Genomic DNA, 17659 nt, shown 5'->3' with positions numbered 1-17659 from the left:
TGAAGAAGCTACAGGCCTCAGATAATAGTTCAGAGCTTGGCTTGTGTTTTTGGAATATCCCACTTTTAGAAGTGGCTACAGGGATACTTATGATCAAGGCTATAATTTTTTCGATCAAATATCTATCTAAAATAGTTATTTATTTTCTTACTGAGAAAAATTCTGGTCTTGTGCAATAACATGACCTTGAAGTTTTAAGCAAATGTTTTCCATTAGGATTCCTAAGCTTCAAAGAGTCTTTTATGGCCTTAGTTTAATATCAAGAGAGGTTTTTTTGGAATTGTCTTTTGGTATATACTAGCATCTTTTTGTCTTTGAGCTGATAAAATGTTATTTTATTTAATAACAATATAGACATGTGTCCACATTCTTCTCAGAATTGTCCAGAACAGCATCTCCCTTTATAGCAGAATATCCAGTCAATGTTTTCCAGAGATTTATGGAGTTCCTATTTTATATAAGGCACTGTGCCAGGTGCTGGGAATATAGGAGTGATCAACATGGATAGAGTCCCAGGCTTCAGGGGCTTGGAGAAGGCTGTGTGTGGTCACCTATTTTTAGTTGGGTTTCAGCCTGGCACAGCAAACTCTTTTCTGGTTGAAGTATAAGTCTGTTTAAGATGTCTAGGAAGAAAGTAGGATGGTGGTTTTTACATAACATAAAAGTAGTACATGTTAACTTTAGAAAGCTACAAATTGCAGATACACAACAATATCACCAGATATCTTACCATCTAAAGATAATTACCGTTAATACTTTGGAATATATACTCCCATACTTTTTAATATGCATATGTATATTTTTTCTTTGAGGTATAATTTACTTAGAGTAAAATGCACAGATCTTCAGTGTAGTTGATGAGTTTTGACAAATGCACCCATGTAACCACATCCAAATCAAGATGTAGAACATTGCCCTCACCTTATGAAGTTCCTTCATACCCTCTTCAGTAAATTCACTTACTTGAGAAGTAAATATTATTCTGTTTCTGTTCCCATAGATTAATTTGGCTTGTTCTTTAATGTTGTATGTATCGAAGCATTCAGTATATACACTTCTGTGTTTGGATTCTTTTGCATATGTAAAAACAATTTTAGCTTTTTAATGAATACATTTACATGGTTCAAAAATTAAAGGTGCGGAGGATATGCAGAAGAGTTTCCTTCCCACTGCTCTCCCATCAAGCACCCTATTCTCTCTAAAAGTAACAGATATTAGCAGTGTTTTTGTATCCTTTCAGAGATTTTATGTATGAACAAGCAAATATATGTATAAATAAATTTTCTTACCCCCATATTTTGCATAAATAGTAGTATAGTAATGCACATTGTTGTGCACCTTTATTTTTTAAACTTAAAAAAATAATCATTACGTATTGGTACCTGAAAAGCTTCCTTAGTCATGTATAGCTTATTTATTGCTCATAGTACTTTGATTTATTCAATCAGTCCTATGTTATTGGACATCTAGTCTGTTGCCAATCTTTTGCTACTCTAAACAGTGCCTCAGTCAGACCTCATTGCATCATAGCAGGAGGCACATATTGTTTTGGTTGTTTTTTTTGTGTGTGTGTGTGTGATAAGCATCATCAGTGGGTTTGGGAGTGGTCACCCTTATCCATTGTTTTGTTTGTTTGTTTGTTTGCTTTGCTTTTTACCTTAGAATAGTCTTTTAAAAAGATTTTTATTAAAATATAGCTAACATATAGTATTATATTAGTTTTAAGTATACACCATGGTTATTCTATGTTTATATACCTAAAGAAGCGATCACTGTAAGTCCAGCAACCATCTGACACCATACAATGCTATCACAATATTATTAACTATATTCCCTATGCTGTACTTTACATCTCCAAGACTTGTTTTATATCTGGAAATCTGAATCTCTTATTCCCCTTCTCCCACCTTAAAAAAATTTTTTTCAATTAAAGTTGACATTCAGTATTATTTTTTATTAGTTTCAGGTGTACAGCATAGCGGTTAGACAAATATATAATTTACAAAGTGATCCCCCTGACTAGTCTAGTACCCACCTAACACTATATACATAGTTATTACCATATGATTGACTATATTTCTTATGCTGTACTTTACATCCCTATGACTATTTCATAACTACCAATTTGTACTTCTTAATCCTTTCACTTTTTTAACTCAGCCACCTAACCCCTCTTTCATTTGACAACTGTCAGCTTCTTCCCTGGACCTATGAGTCTATTGCTGTTTTGTTTGTTCATTTGTTTTGTTCTTTCAATTCCACATATAAGTGAGATCATATGTTTATAGAGCTCTCCCTTGTTGGGATCTCTTTATATTTTCTTTAGCCTTTTGCCTAAGTTGTAGCAGCCATTGGTGATCTTGCCTAGATCTGTTATTTTATTGGGGGTTACAAAATGGTGATATTCTAATTCCATCATTACTTCTGCATTTATCACTTGGAATTCTTCTGTAAAGAACTTTCCTTTATCAGCTATCCTTGGATATTTAGCTGAATTCAAAATTATTTTCCTAGGGTTAGCTCCTAGACATTTAATTGTCTGGGTAAAGGATTTCTCTTCTTGAAGGCTTTTTCTAAATATTGTCAAATTGTTCTTAAAGATGTTATATCAGCTTACACTTCCACCATTGTTATAGAGTTAATACAGCTTGCTACTTATAGAAATAATGATGTATAACCTCAGAGATGGGCCACTCAGAAGTTGTCTCTGTCAATGAGGACCTTCATGTCATTGCTTAGCTTTTTCTCAGAGAGTGCTAGTGTGATTTTGGAAATACTAGTGTTTCTAGTTTGTGTGTATTCAACATATATTAATTTTGAAATTAGAAGGATGACTAGATAATGCTGTTAGTAAAAAAAAACCAACAAAAAAGTTTGACTATGTATATTTAACCATGTCTTAAAATATAATAGCCCTTTTAGCTTAAATAAGTATAAAAAACTGTTTTTTTTCTTTGCAGTGACATTTCTGGGGGCAAACCCCTGGAAGTAGAAATGGAAGGGATAGAATACATGAACGATGATCCTGGCATGGTCGATGTTCTTTATGCCAAAGTCCATATGAAAGATGGTTCCAACAGGTATGTTTCTGGAATATGCCCTTGTTTTAATCAAGAGATGCCCAAAAGCATCCCTGGAAGTTCAGCTGGTTTTGATTCCTTCTTTTTGAGGCCTTAGAATTATAAAGAGTGTGTCAGTTCTTTCTTTTTTTACATAGTAAGCTGATATCTTGAAAGAGGAATTTGTTGTATGAAACAATATTAGACTTTTAGTCTGATAATTATCAAGTTACTTGGATGGAAGATATTGAGAGTAGCAATCTAGTTTCTGTGGAACTCAGTACTTCCTTAATTTTTTCCAGGATAATAGGAGGCAGGAAGGATGGCATTTTAGGATGATAGTTTCAAAAGTGAAACGATGCAGATCTAGTGACTACGTGGACAAAATGGTGATGATAACTATACAAACTTCTTAAGATTATTAAGATTAAATTAATCTATATAAAATGTGTAGAATAGTGCTTGGCACATACTAACATCATTAGAACATACATCAGGAAATGTTTACTATTTTTTATTTTTGTTTATTAACTTGTTTTAGGGATTTATTAACTTGTTTTAGGGATTTATTAACTGTTTTAGGGATTCTCAGTCTGCAACCCAGGCTGTTTCCAAAACTAGCCTAGGCATCTAGAACTATTTCCAGTGTTAATGCCATTTGTTAATCCACTTGAGACCTGTGTGTGTGTGTGAGTGAATTAAAAATTAAAATTTTTTTTATATTAGTTTCAGGTATACAGTACAATGGTAGACATTTATATAATTTATGAAGTGATCCCCTCAATTACTCTCACATCCATCTGGCTCTGCACACAGCCATTACAGTACTATCGACTATATTTCCTATGCTGTACTCTACGTCCCCGTGACCATTTTGTAACTAGTAATTTGTATTTCTTTGGTGAGTGGAGGAACCCAACCTGAATTAGAAGTTTCTTTTTATGTAGTCTTTTCATTAGGGCAGGATGGAACAGAGCTCATATTCATTCAGAAACCTTTAGAGAAAATTCGTGTCTCCAGGCAGGCCCCCAATTGACTTGCTTTCCTAGAGGATCTCTTGTAAGGTCTCTCTTATCTCAATTTGAATTGATTATCTCAATTATCTCTAAGTTTAATTGGAAGTGAATTTTGAGAGAAAGGGAGGAAAAAAATGGTATAGAATCATTTTTTGTGTGTGTTCTGGACTAGATTTTTGTTTTCCTAGATACCTAGCATATGCCTAAAGGGCATACTAATAACCCCACCCTAAAAACTAGGGACACAGTGTTACTTAACAGTATCATATACTAGGACATCCCAAAACATTTTTACCAGGTTAAAATTTGATTCAAAGTCATAACTATCCAAATACCTTCACCATGTTGTAAAACTACTACATATGGGGTAGATTACTTTTGAACTTTGTGAACAGAAACAATGAAGATAGTTCTGAAACTTTTTGGTCTTATAATCTCTTTAATTTCTTGAAAATTATTGAATACCACAAAAACCTTTTGTTTATATAGGTTATACCTATAAACATTTACTTGACTAGAAATTTAAACTGAGAAATTTAAGATTTGTTAATTTATCAAAAATAATAGTAATAAAATATTTTTTTTAATATAAACGACATTTTCATGAAAAATCACTCTGTTTTCCAAACAAAAAAATTAAGCGAGAATATAGACATTGTTTTACATTTTCGTGTTTATAGAAGACGGCTGAGTTCTCATATCTGCTTCTCTGTTCAATTTATTTTGATGTGTTGTTTTGATTGAAGTGTATAAGAAAATCAGACCTCACTCAAAGATGTAGTTGGAAAATTGAGTAATGGCCTTTTCAGGTAATTGTTGATAAAATTTGACAGGTAATAGTTTCTTAAATGTCAGTTACAGTGTGAAATCTGAAACTATATCAATGAACATTTCACACTGTTACATTAAAATCCATTGATCTATCTTGTACTTTGCCTGGATCTTTAACTCATGCATAATTTTGTAACATTGGTCATTTAGAAAATATTGTTTTACTGAGTTATGCAGATCCAAATGTTGACACATTTCATTATACAATATTAAAAATACATGTTAATATCACTACTAATTTCATCGAAAATCTTTAAGTATTGAGGAGCTGTCAAGCTCATAGTGGCAGATAACATGTTTTCTGAAATTCAGACTTTCATCCGAAAGCTTAAATTTTTTTATTGGCAGAAAATACTGGTAATTTTTTCTTTGAAGTTTTTTTTTTTAATGTCTACAAAATAGCCAAGTCCAAATAACCATAATTTTTCTGGCAGTTGTTCTTTCAAGTAAAAATTTTGTTCCGTGGACAAAGAGGCTAGTTCAACTCACAACTCAGACAACCCCACAAGTGCTTTTACTCTAGACTGCTGTCTATTTCAATACACAGCCCAAGTACTTTATACTATACTGTCAATTTCATCACACAGAAGATTAAAAAGACATGCATTCAAGGGCTTAGATTTAATAAAGTTATTTTTATTATTTCATCAAGGATAAATAAAACTGGCTCTTTTGATTTTAAAACTGTGACTGCGTAGTGAAGAATATACTAGTAGTAGTTTGATGATACTTGTCTTAATTTGTGGTAAGGTGCCATCAGTTTTACCTACCATTGCTTTTGTACCATCAGTGCAAATGTCATTGTGGTAAAAAAGGCAAATAATGTCATATAACTATTATAAAAATAGTTTTGACCTTCTGGACCCCCTAAAAGAGTCATCAAAGATTCATAGACCAGGCTGTGATCTAAGTAAGATTTTATTTCTAAAATTTAAGGTTGTATTGTTTCCGGGGAAATTATAACTAACTTTTGTTCAATTATAACTCTTGCCTGGCACTGTGCTTAGATTGTATTATCTCCATTTTATCTTCATATCTGTGTAAGATAGATACTATTATGCCCATTTTATCAATCAGGGAGGTTCAGAGAGCTTAAGAACTTAATTAAGGAACCTATATAGATAGCTCTGAACCCCTATGCCATAATAAAAGTTTTTAGTGTACGTATACTAGGCTGAATAGGTTAGACTATGTTCCAATTTTCATTCCTAGAGTAAAATGGAAAATTGTGACCCACTTTTTTTGAAAGTGGTAAAATTCACATAACATAAAAAAAAAAAAAATCACCATTTTATCTATTTTAAAGTGCATAATTCAGGGTGTCAACATAAGAAGAACATCCAAATGTGTAGAGAGTTTTTATGAGTTTATTTGAGCCAAACTGATGACGTGTGCCAAGGAGCATGATCTCAAATGCTCCAGAGAATAACAGTTTTTTAGCTTCTTTTATGCATTGAGGGGATTGGATTATGGGATAGTTAACAAGATTATGTGTTCTCTTGAGAGTTAATACCCCCTCAGAGGGGTATTACTTCTGGTATTTCAAAGATGTATTAACCAAATGCACAATAACAGTGGACAGGGCTGGCTTAAAACCTTTCACTAAAGTTATGCACCTGGGGCATGACTACCCACCATGATCTGCCCAGTTAGGAATTTATGATCAGGTCACTTTGTGAGATTGCTTTCCATAGAACCCCTTTTTTCCATCCACACTGGCAACTACTAATCTATTAACTATATAGGTTTTCCTATTCTAGATATTTCCTATGAATGGAACTATACAACATGTGGCCTTTTGTGTCTGGTTTTCTTCCACATAATGTTTTCAAGGTTCATCCATGTTGTAGCATGTATTAGTACTTCATTCCTTTTTATGGACGAATAATATTCCATTGTATGGAGATACTACATTTTGTTTATCCATTCATCAGTTGATGGACATTTGAGTTGTTTCTCACTTTTGGCTGTTGCGAAGAGAGCTGTTTTCCATTATTTTGGGCTGACTCACTTTTTAAATGTATTAAAGATGTAATTTTAATTTCCTTGATTAACCTTGTAATTTTACAGAATACCATAGCCTCTCCGCCTGACTTCTGTTAATTTGTTAACTTATCTTCTGTTATGGTATTTACTTAATTTTTGTCAGAACTACTGTAAACCTTACTGTTGTAAGACTGATATCTGTAATATTCTTATAGACATGTGGTTAATGTGAAACTATGTGAAAATTTTACATGGGATTACTGTTAGGTCCAGGAGGGCCCTATCCCTACTTCCCCATAGTGTGGGAAGCAGACTTCTCCCTTACCTTTGTGTGGGAACCAGACTTTGCATCCGGGTTAGCAATGCTGCATGCTCACCTCCTGCTTCACTGGACTCTCCTTCCTTCCCCGCCAATTTACCCACCCCAGATGTTCCTGTCAAAAGGCCCGCCTCGAGCCCCATATAACTTTCAAGTCCCCTCACATTTGGGGCTGACGCCATCTTCTGCTTAGCCAGTCTTTCACTCTGCTGTAATAAATCTTGTTTCACCCCTTCAGCCTTGTGTTTTCCTCCTTTGGTGAACTTGACAATTATAGTATTTCATAAAATAAAATAGTGAATATTTTCTAATTAAGGGCTTCAAGTCTTTTTTAACATATGTATGTCATAGACTCCGCAGTTTTAATTTACCCTATTCTTGGTGGCGTCCAAAGGGAAAAAGAGTGGTCAATGAGAAAGTATGATAAAATTATTACCTTGAGTGTTACCAGAGGATATGTTTCCCTTTTGCTTTAATAGTTAAACTCTTAGTTTTATAGGTCTTCAAGTATAGAGAACAATAGGTTTTTGAGATTTGTTAACCTAAAAATAAAAGTAAGATACCAAAATGAGAGGCAACAGGCATTTTTTTTTGAGATCTAAAAGAATATTTGGGAAGTATTGATTCAGGCAGAAATCCAAATATTTTTTCCGGATTAGAAAGGCAAGGAAAAGGTAACAGTTACATCAATTGCATTATCAATTACATCAGTCAAAGGAAGGCATTTCTGTAGGTGCAGATATGCTAACATAGTGATGCTTATTCTAAAGAATGTTTTTAATTTTCAGTCCAGTAGTCATAATATCTGCTTTCCTGTTATCTTTGCAAACAGTTGTTTTGGATACAATGTTGCTTTAGGCTCAGCCTGAAGGTTATTTTGCAGTTTTAATGTTCCAAGAGTTTGAGGAGTTAGACGCTCAAGGCAATTCCTTTTGGGGTTATGGCAGCTCCCACTCCATTTTAAAGTGGCTCCATTTACATTATTTTTTACAGATTGGAAAAAAAAGCAATAGAAGCTAGTTGTCTTTTGAAGACAGTGCTCAGGCATAATTTGTACCCACATTAATGGAGGGATAAGAGCTCAGAAGGTTGAAAGCACCCTTTATCCCATAGATCCAGCCCTTAAAATTTTGCACATTTCCTGTTGTCAAGGCTTTGTAAGTTGAAAGATCTTGTGAAGTTGTTGCTGGAGAGCTTGGAACTTCAGTAATCAGTTCTTGTCTTATGCCGTGAGAAAGAATTCAAGGGCAAGACAGATAGCAAGCAGGAAAGCACAAGGTTTATTAAAGCAAAAGTACACAGTTAAGAGGGGAGTGCAGCCTTACTCAAGAGAGGGAGTCACATGAGGATGTTTCAGTTCCGGGCTTTTGTTCTGCTTGGACGCAGAGCCTGGAAATGTGGTACTGAGGTAACCTCATTGTCTCCTCTCAGTAGGCAGGGAGCTTAGTTTCCCGCCTCCTTCCTTATTTGGTGTTTCTGGAAGTGTCATGGTTTCAGGTGCATGATAGGAGCTGGCGTATTTGTAATGCAGATGAGATTATAATGATATTTAGTCAAAGGTCATCCCTTATCCAATGATGACATCTAAATTGGAAAAGACTGATTTGGGTTCATCTCCCCTTGCCAGGTTCAGAGCCATATTCTGGAGAAGGAGGGGGCATCCCTGAACTATCTGTCCTGTCTCAAAGTGTCCACTGAATCCACTAGTGTTCTCAACCAAGCACATTTTTGAGTAATTCCTATGTCTGTTACTGATCTATTTTCTCTTTTCTGTAGCCCATTTCTCCTTCATAAGAGGCATATTTGCATGACTTCAAAAAGATTTGTAAATTCCCTTCCCAAATCTAGTGTCTGAGAGACTTGTACACTTCTCACTGAATTCAATATTAAAACTATTTAATGTCTCCTTTATGCAAAGTATTTTGCAAGGCTGTATAAATTGATACAGAATTGAGTAAGACATGGCCCTCTTTTTAAGGAACATTTGATCTTTTGCATTTCTTTATGTGAAGAGACATGACTCAGTACAAGAGACATGGAGGAGATGCCAGGTTGTAATAAAAATACAAACACTCAAATTTCTTTGTGTGGTGTTATATATTTTAAATCAAATATTGCCTTAAAATATTTGTGAAGTACCTGACCTTTAAAAGGATGGAGCCACTTAGGTCATATTTTTTTCCCTCAGCAAACAGAGCTGAGACATTGTAGCTACACTTTTTGATGCATACTTGGGTTTGGTAAAGCATGACTGATTAAGGAATTTGTGTTCAACCTTTTAATCATTAGTAGTCAGCTATTGCTAAGACTGAGTATTGGACACAGTGGATATTCTGTTCTGTTTGTTACTCTCTCAGGACTCCACCCCTGCCCCTCTCAGAAGAATGGCTTTCTTATATTTTACTAAGCACATTAAGCCAATTCATCAATTTCCTTACTTTTTCCTTCACAATCTACCTATTTTCATCATACACACCTCACTCAGTTTTACTCTTTTTGCAGAATGGCATACATTATTTCCAATGAGGCTGATCCCTTTACTTCTGCTCATGACCCCAGTTCCTTCTTATCTCCTCAGAGACCTAACACCATCAGTTATTTTACTCTACAGGGCATTTCCAGTACCTTTTTCCTTCAGATGTTTTTGAATGTCCAGTGTATGAGATGCAGTAGACCCTAGGGCTCTGTCTTAAGGAAGAGGCAGATGTCAGTAACTAGGGTACTCTGGAGTGATTGAGGTTATGATTGAGGTTCTAGAGGTCGAAGGTTGGCAGCAAAATTATGTCCTTGTGTGGACAAATTTTGTAAAAAAAGGCTTCAGAGAGGAGGTTTCTTGATTTCTTGGGTGAATAAGAAGTTTGCAGGCTGATGGAGTAGCATTTTAGGAAAAGAATAAATAGCAAATGCAGATCTAGAAGCACTATTATATGCCACGTAAAGGAAGTTGGATTTTTATTTGATCGTTTGTTTATTCAACAAAAATTTATTGAATGCCCGGTGTTTCCCAGGTACTGTACTAGGCTGTGAATATAGAATGGTGAGTAAAGCCAGACAGTGATTGTCCTCATGTAGTTTACAGACTAATTGAAAAAATAGATGTTAACAAATGACCAATAAATAATTGGAAAGTATGATAAAGATAAAGCAGGGGAAATATGGTGCTCTACTAAATAGAGAGAATATCTTGGCATTTTAGACCGGGGGTGGGGGGGTGGGCGGGGCCAGCAAAAACTTCCCTAAGGAATCTATATTGAATGGAGATCTAAAGGAGGTGGGAAAGCTCTCCTCACCTTTTGTTCTAGGCAAAAGAAAATGCAGAGCAAAAGCCCTGAGGCAAGGAAAAGCCTAGTAAATCCCAGATATGTATGAGGTATAATGAGGGAGAGTTAGAGTGACATGAGATGGCCATGTGAAGAAATTAAAGGGGCAAGGATTGGAGCAGTAGTAATAGATAAGAGAAAAAAGATGAAATACAAGTAGAATAAATAAAAAGAAATTCATATTAGGATAAATCATAATGGAATGGCAGAATACTAAAGACAAAGAGAAGATCTTAAGAAAAGTCATTTTCAAGGATTGACAATTATAAGAACAGTGGACTTCCCAGTGTCAACAACAAAAGCCAAAGATGGCAGAATATTTTCTAGAGAAAATAATAGTCAACCTGGAATTGTGTACTTAGAAAAAAAAATCTTTAAAGAACAAAGTTGAAATAAAGACTTTTATAGATAAAAAAACTCAGAATTTATCACTGTGAGCTATCTACAGAAAAGGAACTTCTAAAGGATGTATTTCAGGAAAAGGAAAATGAATTCTGAAAGTCCGAGGTGCAAGAAAGATAGTATGAGTTGCAGAAAGAAATGTTGAATGCATAAAAAGACATTTGTCTTTATAAAATATTTTAAAAAATGATTAACATTGTTCAGCTAACATAAATGGTAACTAACAGCATGCAAGTCGGGACTATGGGGAATTCTGGAGTTGAAGTACTTTAAAGTTTTTTATTATTTGGGAGAGGGTTATTAAGATATTATTTAACTTTCTTAAGCTAAATATGCAGCATAGTACAGTTTTAAAAGTAAGTCTAAAAATCGTGAGAATAAATTCTAAACAAATAGAAAAAGGAAAGGAACAAATATAAATTCAATCTGAAAAGAGGCAAGAAGGGTAGAAAAAAAGTAGAATGAGTAGAAATTAAAAAGTAAGATGATAGGAAGAAGTACACACATATAATACTCATATAGTAATGAAATAAACCAGTTAAGAAAGGTGTTATAAGGTTAGATATGAACAAAATTTAGTTATATGCTCCTTATAAAAGATACATACACAGCATAAGGTTGTGAAGGATTTCAGTGCAGGCCTCCCCAAAATGTCCCACTTTGGCATGTGAATTATTTTGAGCTGAAGGCAGTTGAGATCCTGCAGGCTCACGAGAAACTTTTACCTCTTCCTTAAAGAATTTAAATTAGGGGTCTTACCCATAGTAAGAGTTGTCACCAGAAATAACTTTTTTCTTTTACATTAAAAAAATTTTTTTATATTGGTTTCAAGTTTACAGCACAATGGTTAGACATTTATATAATTTACCAAGTGATTCCCTTGCAGAAATAACTTTTTATGACCTATCTATATAGTAGGGCAAACTTCTAATTACTGAACATTACTGCTCTTCTTATCATCCTGTGAATGACCTTTTTCTCCTCTGAAGTCCCCAAGTTGCCTTACCTTATCCTAGTTCAGAATGTCATATATACTTCATTTTCTTTTCTGTTTTTGAACCTCTCATGTATGTGGGGTTCCTTTACGTATATATGTAATTAAATTTGATTATTTTATCTTGTTAATCTGTCTCATGTAGATTTAATTATTAGTGGAAAAGAACCTTGAAAGATAGAGGAAAGTTTTTCTCCCCCTACAGTTGAAATAATAGAAAGGAAAAGGATATACTAGTCAAATATCAAAAGAAAGCATAACAGAATGAATATCAAACATGATAGGCTTAAAGAAAAATGCAATAAGAGAGTACTATTACATATTAGTAATAAGAGAGGACTATTATTTGGTAATAAAAGGTTCAATTTACCAGGAAGATGTAAACTTCTATGAATGTAACAGAACAGCCTCAAAGTAGTTAAGCCAAATTTGTATAATTAATATTTTATAGGGGAGAAATCGAGAAAGCCATCATCATAGGAGGAGATTACTACATATCTTCCAAATATTGGAGAAAAGCCCCAATATTGTCCAGTTGTTCTAGGTCAAGTAGCTGCAAAATCAGTAAAGATACAGAGATTTTAACAATTAACAAATTTAATGTAAGAGTCATCTCTGGAATTATATACCCAGCATTAAAAAATTCATGTTCTGTTCAGGCACATGAAATAGTTAAAACAAATAGATTACAAAGTAGATTCATAAAGTAAGGATTAATAAATTTCAAGGAGTTGGTATCTTACAAATCACATTTTTTTGACCAGAAACGAAACCAGGTTATTTACAGTTATCAATCAAGTTATTAGAAATAATAAGAGAGTTTAGCAAAGTGATTGGCTATAATATTAGTATAATAAAATCAGGTGCTTTTCTATATACTGTAAACATGTTTTAAAAAAGACACCATCCATTCACAGTAGCAACAGAGACTGTAAGGTTCTTAGGAATAAATATAACAAAGTATGTGCAGGATCTTTTTGCAGGAAATTATAAATAAATTGAGAGATGCCCTTATTCAGTGATAGACTTAGTTTCATAAAGATGTCAGTTCTTTCCAAATGCTTCTCTATGAATTTAATACAGTTATATACTATGTATATAATTGAAATGAAGAGCCAGGAACAGGAGAGGAAATATTTAAAAGCCATTACAGTAATTCAGATGAGAAGGAAAGAGGACCTGAAGTAGAACAGTAACAATGAGAATAGATACATCAATGCAAGAATAGTAAAATCTGCTTAATTTGGCAATTTTCTGAAAGGGAAGTGTAGGGGTCAGATGATATGATTTATTATTATGACCTAAGCTGGTTTATCTCAGGAATGCAAAGATGAATTAAGACCAGGATATCTAATAATATCCTGATTAATAGAGCAAACTTAAAATAATATCTAAATAATGTATAGAAGGCTTTTAATGAAATTCAGATTTTTTCATTAAAATTTTCAGAAAATAGATATTGCCTAATATGATAAATATCTATTTTAAAGCAAAAACAGCAGTCATATGCATATTATTTTACACAAATGGAATCACATTACATATATTGTTCTATAGTTTATTCTTCTCATGATATTACTTTTATTTAGATTACTTAGACATTACTTTTATGTCGGAGTATATAGATCCTATGAAATACTGCTACATGAGTCTTCCTAAGCCATAGCCTGTATGCCATAGAACTTACTTGCTTAAAAATCTCCTATACTTTCACATCTTTTGAATTTATTCATATTCCTCAGTCTAGCATTCAAGATCTTCCAGGATGAAACCAACTTAATACGTCAACTTGATCTTCCACTATCTTGTACTTGCCCTAAGTCCCAGCCAGCTTCACTGCTTATTGATGATCCTCTGTGTCTGTTAATCTTGTTTCTAGTGACTTAAATTTCTCTCATGTTACCTCTCATTTTTTTGTGTCCAAATGCTATCTTTTCTTCTTGCTATCCTTTCTTCTTTTTCTCAAACAGACTGTAAGATTTTGGGGAGCAGGGAGTATATCTTATTCAGCATTATATATTCAGTGCCTTTTATAATTCAGGGCTCATAGTAGATGTTCAGTGAATATTGGTTTTATTTCAAGGATTATTTGAGTACAGTTAGCTTGTTCTAAGCCCATTCTTCTAGTAGACAATTCTTGTCTCCACCCATAATCTCTTCCATGTTTAAATTACTCAAAGCACCCTGTATTGTTTGTTATTACCAAAGTCTTATTTATAGTTATCTTAATAGATTGTAAACTCCTAATAACAAGGACTATTGTCACTTAGTTTTTTATTCTTGTAGTGACTAGCATAATGCTTGTATACAGTAAGTACTCAGGAAATATTAATTGGATAAAACTGAATTAAATTTGGGGCAAAAAAGCCCAAACAAAAGCCTGGAGTTTGCATTTTCTAGGGAGTCAGTGGTCATTCTGCAGCTCAAGTCCATATCTGTAAAGATGGCTCTGGAATGCTTGAACTTTGTAGCACTTACAGGCTTACAGGCCTTTAAACTAAGAGCTTTAATTTAAAACATAATAACTGGAGTCTGTTTTCAAATCCAAGCACTATCTAAATCAGCAGTCCCCAACCTTTTTGGCACCAGGGACCAGTGCTCCTATGAGAAACTAATGCCGGATGATCTGAGATGGAGCTGAGGCAGTGATGCTAGCCCTGGGGAGCTGCTGCAACTACAGATGAAGCTTTGCTTCCTTGCCTGCTGTTCACCTCCTGCTGTGCGGCCCGGTTCCTAACCAGCCACGGACCAGTATTAGTCCATGGCCAGGGGGTTGGGGGCCCCTGATCTAAATGACAAAGCTGCTGAAGAATAATTTATTATTTTTCTCATAGCAGCCCTCTGTTATTTTTAATTCAATTACGAGGAAGCAATTATGAGAAGCTTTGTGACTCATTCATAGTTTAACAGGAAAGGATCAGTGAAGTTAAATTTGAAAGACTATTCTGTTAGAAATATACTCACATGTTGTCAAATGTATTATCCACGTTATCGACCTGAAATTTAGTGATTGTACCCAAGTACCCTTAAGTTTTTTTAATAGAATGCCAAAGTATTTGTCATCTATGAATTCATGCATACATACATGCATTCAACAACTATTTATTGAGCATTAATTATGTGTCAGTTAGGCACTAATTTAGGTGCCAGCATAAAGCAGCAAATAAGATAAGGAGCCAACCTTTGTGGAGTGCACAGTGAATTGATAACAGAGCAAAATGGCTGCTAGGAGACTTGGATTCTGGTCCCTTTGCCCTGACTTCGAGCAAGTCAACCTGTCTGCTTTGTTTCTTCTTGTGTAAAATGATCAGGTTAGACAAGAAAATAAAAGGTCTTTAGTCGCTTCAAAGTTCTAAGTCTGTAAATGAGACAGAAATCTTAATTTTCCAGAAAGTCAAAGCTGAAAACTGTTTTCTTTCACTTAGTCTATATAATTTCCTTCCTCTAGTATTTCTTGTTCCCTGTTTCTGTGATAGGGAGCTGAACTCCCTATCTACTTCTTTTTCTTTAATAGAGGAGAGAGAAAAGAGAGTCACCATTTTGTTGTGATTTGTAATTTGGTGGATTTTACAATGCCTGATTATGTTCAGACTTAAACTATGTTGCAATATTTAGAAATATTTCAAAACTTTATGGTTCTGTGATGTGTTAATCAGAAATTTTATTGTATATATATATTTATTTATTATTATTTATGCCTACAGCACTTAGTCTTCCTAGGTGGTCTCCCATCCAAGTACTAACCAGGCCTGACCCTGCTTAGCTTCCGAGATCAGACGTCGGGCTTGTTCAGGGTAGCATGGCTGTAGACCATGGACCGTGGCTCCACTGGGGCGCGAACCCAGGACCTTCTGCGTGTAAAACAGAAGTACTCACCGTTACACTATGGAACCACGTCCAATCAGAAATTTTAGATCCAGTATGCTGTAGGTCTTTGTTTGGAGATCCACACGCACAGTTAATTAAATCAGTTAGTGACCATCAGAGTTATGTGCAGTCTGAATATACTTTATTTTCCCCTTAGGAATGTAGGAACAAAGTTGTTTTGTTAAATCAGCCCTCTTTCTCCATCCTTACCAATATTTTATTGGTTAACCATGTCTCATTGCTGGTTTAAACTCTTCTAAAAGGTATATAAATGATATTTTAGAAAACTATTTCATGCATGGATAAATATTCAAGCAAGTTTAAGTGAAGTAAGCAAGTTATAGAAAAATATTTATTTTTTTAATAAATTGATATATATCTGTAGAAAAGTCTTAAAAATTATATTACAAAAGTTAAGCGTTTATGTGTAGATGGTGAGATTATGCTTTCCTTTTAGTGCTTTTCTGAATTTTCCATTTTTTCTATAATAAACATATATTTGTAATTAGAAAAAAATTAAGATAACTATGTAAGGAAGCACAATATCTCTCTTAACTGGTTTCCTTGCTTTTAGTTTTCCCCCGTGTAGCTTGCTTCTTACAAACCCTCATTGATTTCCTATGCCTACCAAATAAGATTTCAACGCTGCCTGGCCCACAGGAGCCATCACAACATGGCTTTAGCCTGCCTTTACATTTAATTGCTGCCCTTTCCTCTCTACAGAATTTCTCATGAATCTTTGGATGTGTTATGTTCTTTGATGTTCAGTCTTTCAGTTGTTTAAGACAAAGATTCTTTTAAAATTATCTTTAACTCTTGATTCCAATATATCAGAAAAGCTGCCCCTTCTCACCCCCTGTACTGCTGCCTCCCCTGCTACCACCCTAGCCACCTGTGACAGCTTCCTAACTGCCTTCCTGCTTCAATTCTTTCCTCTACCAGTCTGTCCTCCACACGGCAGTCAGAGGTTTTCTTTTAAAATGTCAGTCAGATCATGTTATTCTTCTGTTGAAAACTCTCCAGAAGCTCCCCATCCCACTCAGAGTATAAGCCAAAGTCCTTACGAGGGTATATGAGCCCTATGCAAGCCCCATGTGACCTAGTCTTCTCTACCTCTCCAATCACATCACCTCCCTCCCTGATTTCACCGCATATATTGGCTTACTATTCTTAATCATACTGCTCATATGCTGCCTCAGATGTCTGTACTTACTGTTCCCTTTCTCTGAAATGCTGTTCCCTCAGATATCTGTTCAAATGTCACTTTATCAGGGAGGTCTTCCCTGATCACCGTATCTAGAATAGTACATCTACTCCCAATTGCATTTTTTTCTCTCTTTTCCATTTTATTTTCTTCAGAGCACTTAGCACCACCTAATGTAGTATATGTGTATGTTTACTGTGCAGCTGTCTCCTACCACTAGAATGTAAGCTGCCTAAGGACTGGGACTTGTTTTATTCACCTCCATATTCCCATCACCTATGAGCACATTGGCCCTTCTCTCTTTTGAGATCTTGTTCTGTTAGTTCTTTCTATTGCCTAAAGTTTCATCTTCCTTATCTGTTGGATAATTTGTTGTTGTCAGTAAGCATTTTCAACTCTTTCTTCTCATTGAAAACAAACACAATTAACCTTCCCTCAACTCTGTACCTTTTAATTATCAAGGCATTAGTTGTCACATTTCTTTTAAGTTTCTTGAAAGAGTTTATGTTCACTAACCCCATTCCCCTTCTGGTTTCTCCCTTGGTCCTCTGTAACAAGGTTTTCATCTCCAGTGTGCTAGCGAAATGTAGGCATTTTTTGTTTCTTTTATTACTTTAATTTTCTGTAGCATTATACTATACTGATTATTCCTTGTTTTCCC

General features: G+C 34.6%; 1 protein-coding gene and 1 pseudogene across 3 annotated transcripts in view; one reads left to right on the top strand and one right to left on the bottom strand.

Moving 5' to 3' along the window:
- The window catches only part of ASCC1 (activating signal cointegrator 1 complex subunit 1), an 81696-nt gene that overhangs the window by 35762 nt on the left and 28275 nt on the right, over positions 1 to 17659 (top strand). For all 3 annotated transcript variants that reach the window (XM_039872072.1, XM_039872073.1, XM_039872071.1), the window contains exon 7: positions 2961 to 3080. In XM_039872072.1, coding sequence (XP_039728006.1) covers positions 2961 to 3080 — 120 coding nt within the window. The remainder of the gene's footprint in view (positions 1 to 2960; positions 3081 to 17659) is intronic.
- Positions 15623 to 15738, bottom strand: LOC120610068 (uncharacterized; annotated as a pseudogene).

The sequence above is a fragment of the Pteropus medius genome, unplaced genomic scaffold (assembly GCF_902729225.1).
Source record: "Pteropus medius unplaced genomic scaffold, Ma_sr-lr_union100, whole genome shotgun sequence".
In the NCBI taxonomy this organism is placed as follows: domain Eukaryota; kingdom Metazoa; phylum Chordata; class Mammalia; order Chiroptera; family Pteropodidae; genus Pteropus; species Pteropus medius.
Note: the sequence above shows the minus strand (reverse complement) of the source record. Positions and strands in the feature narration are given on the sequence as shown.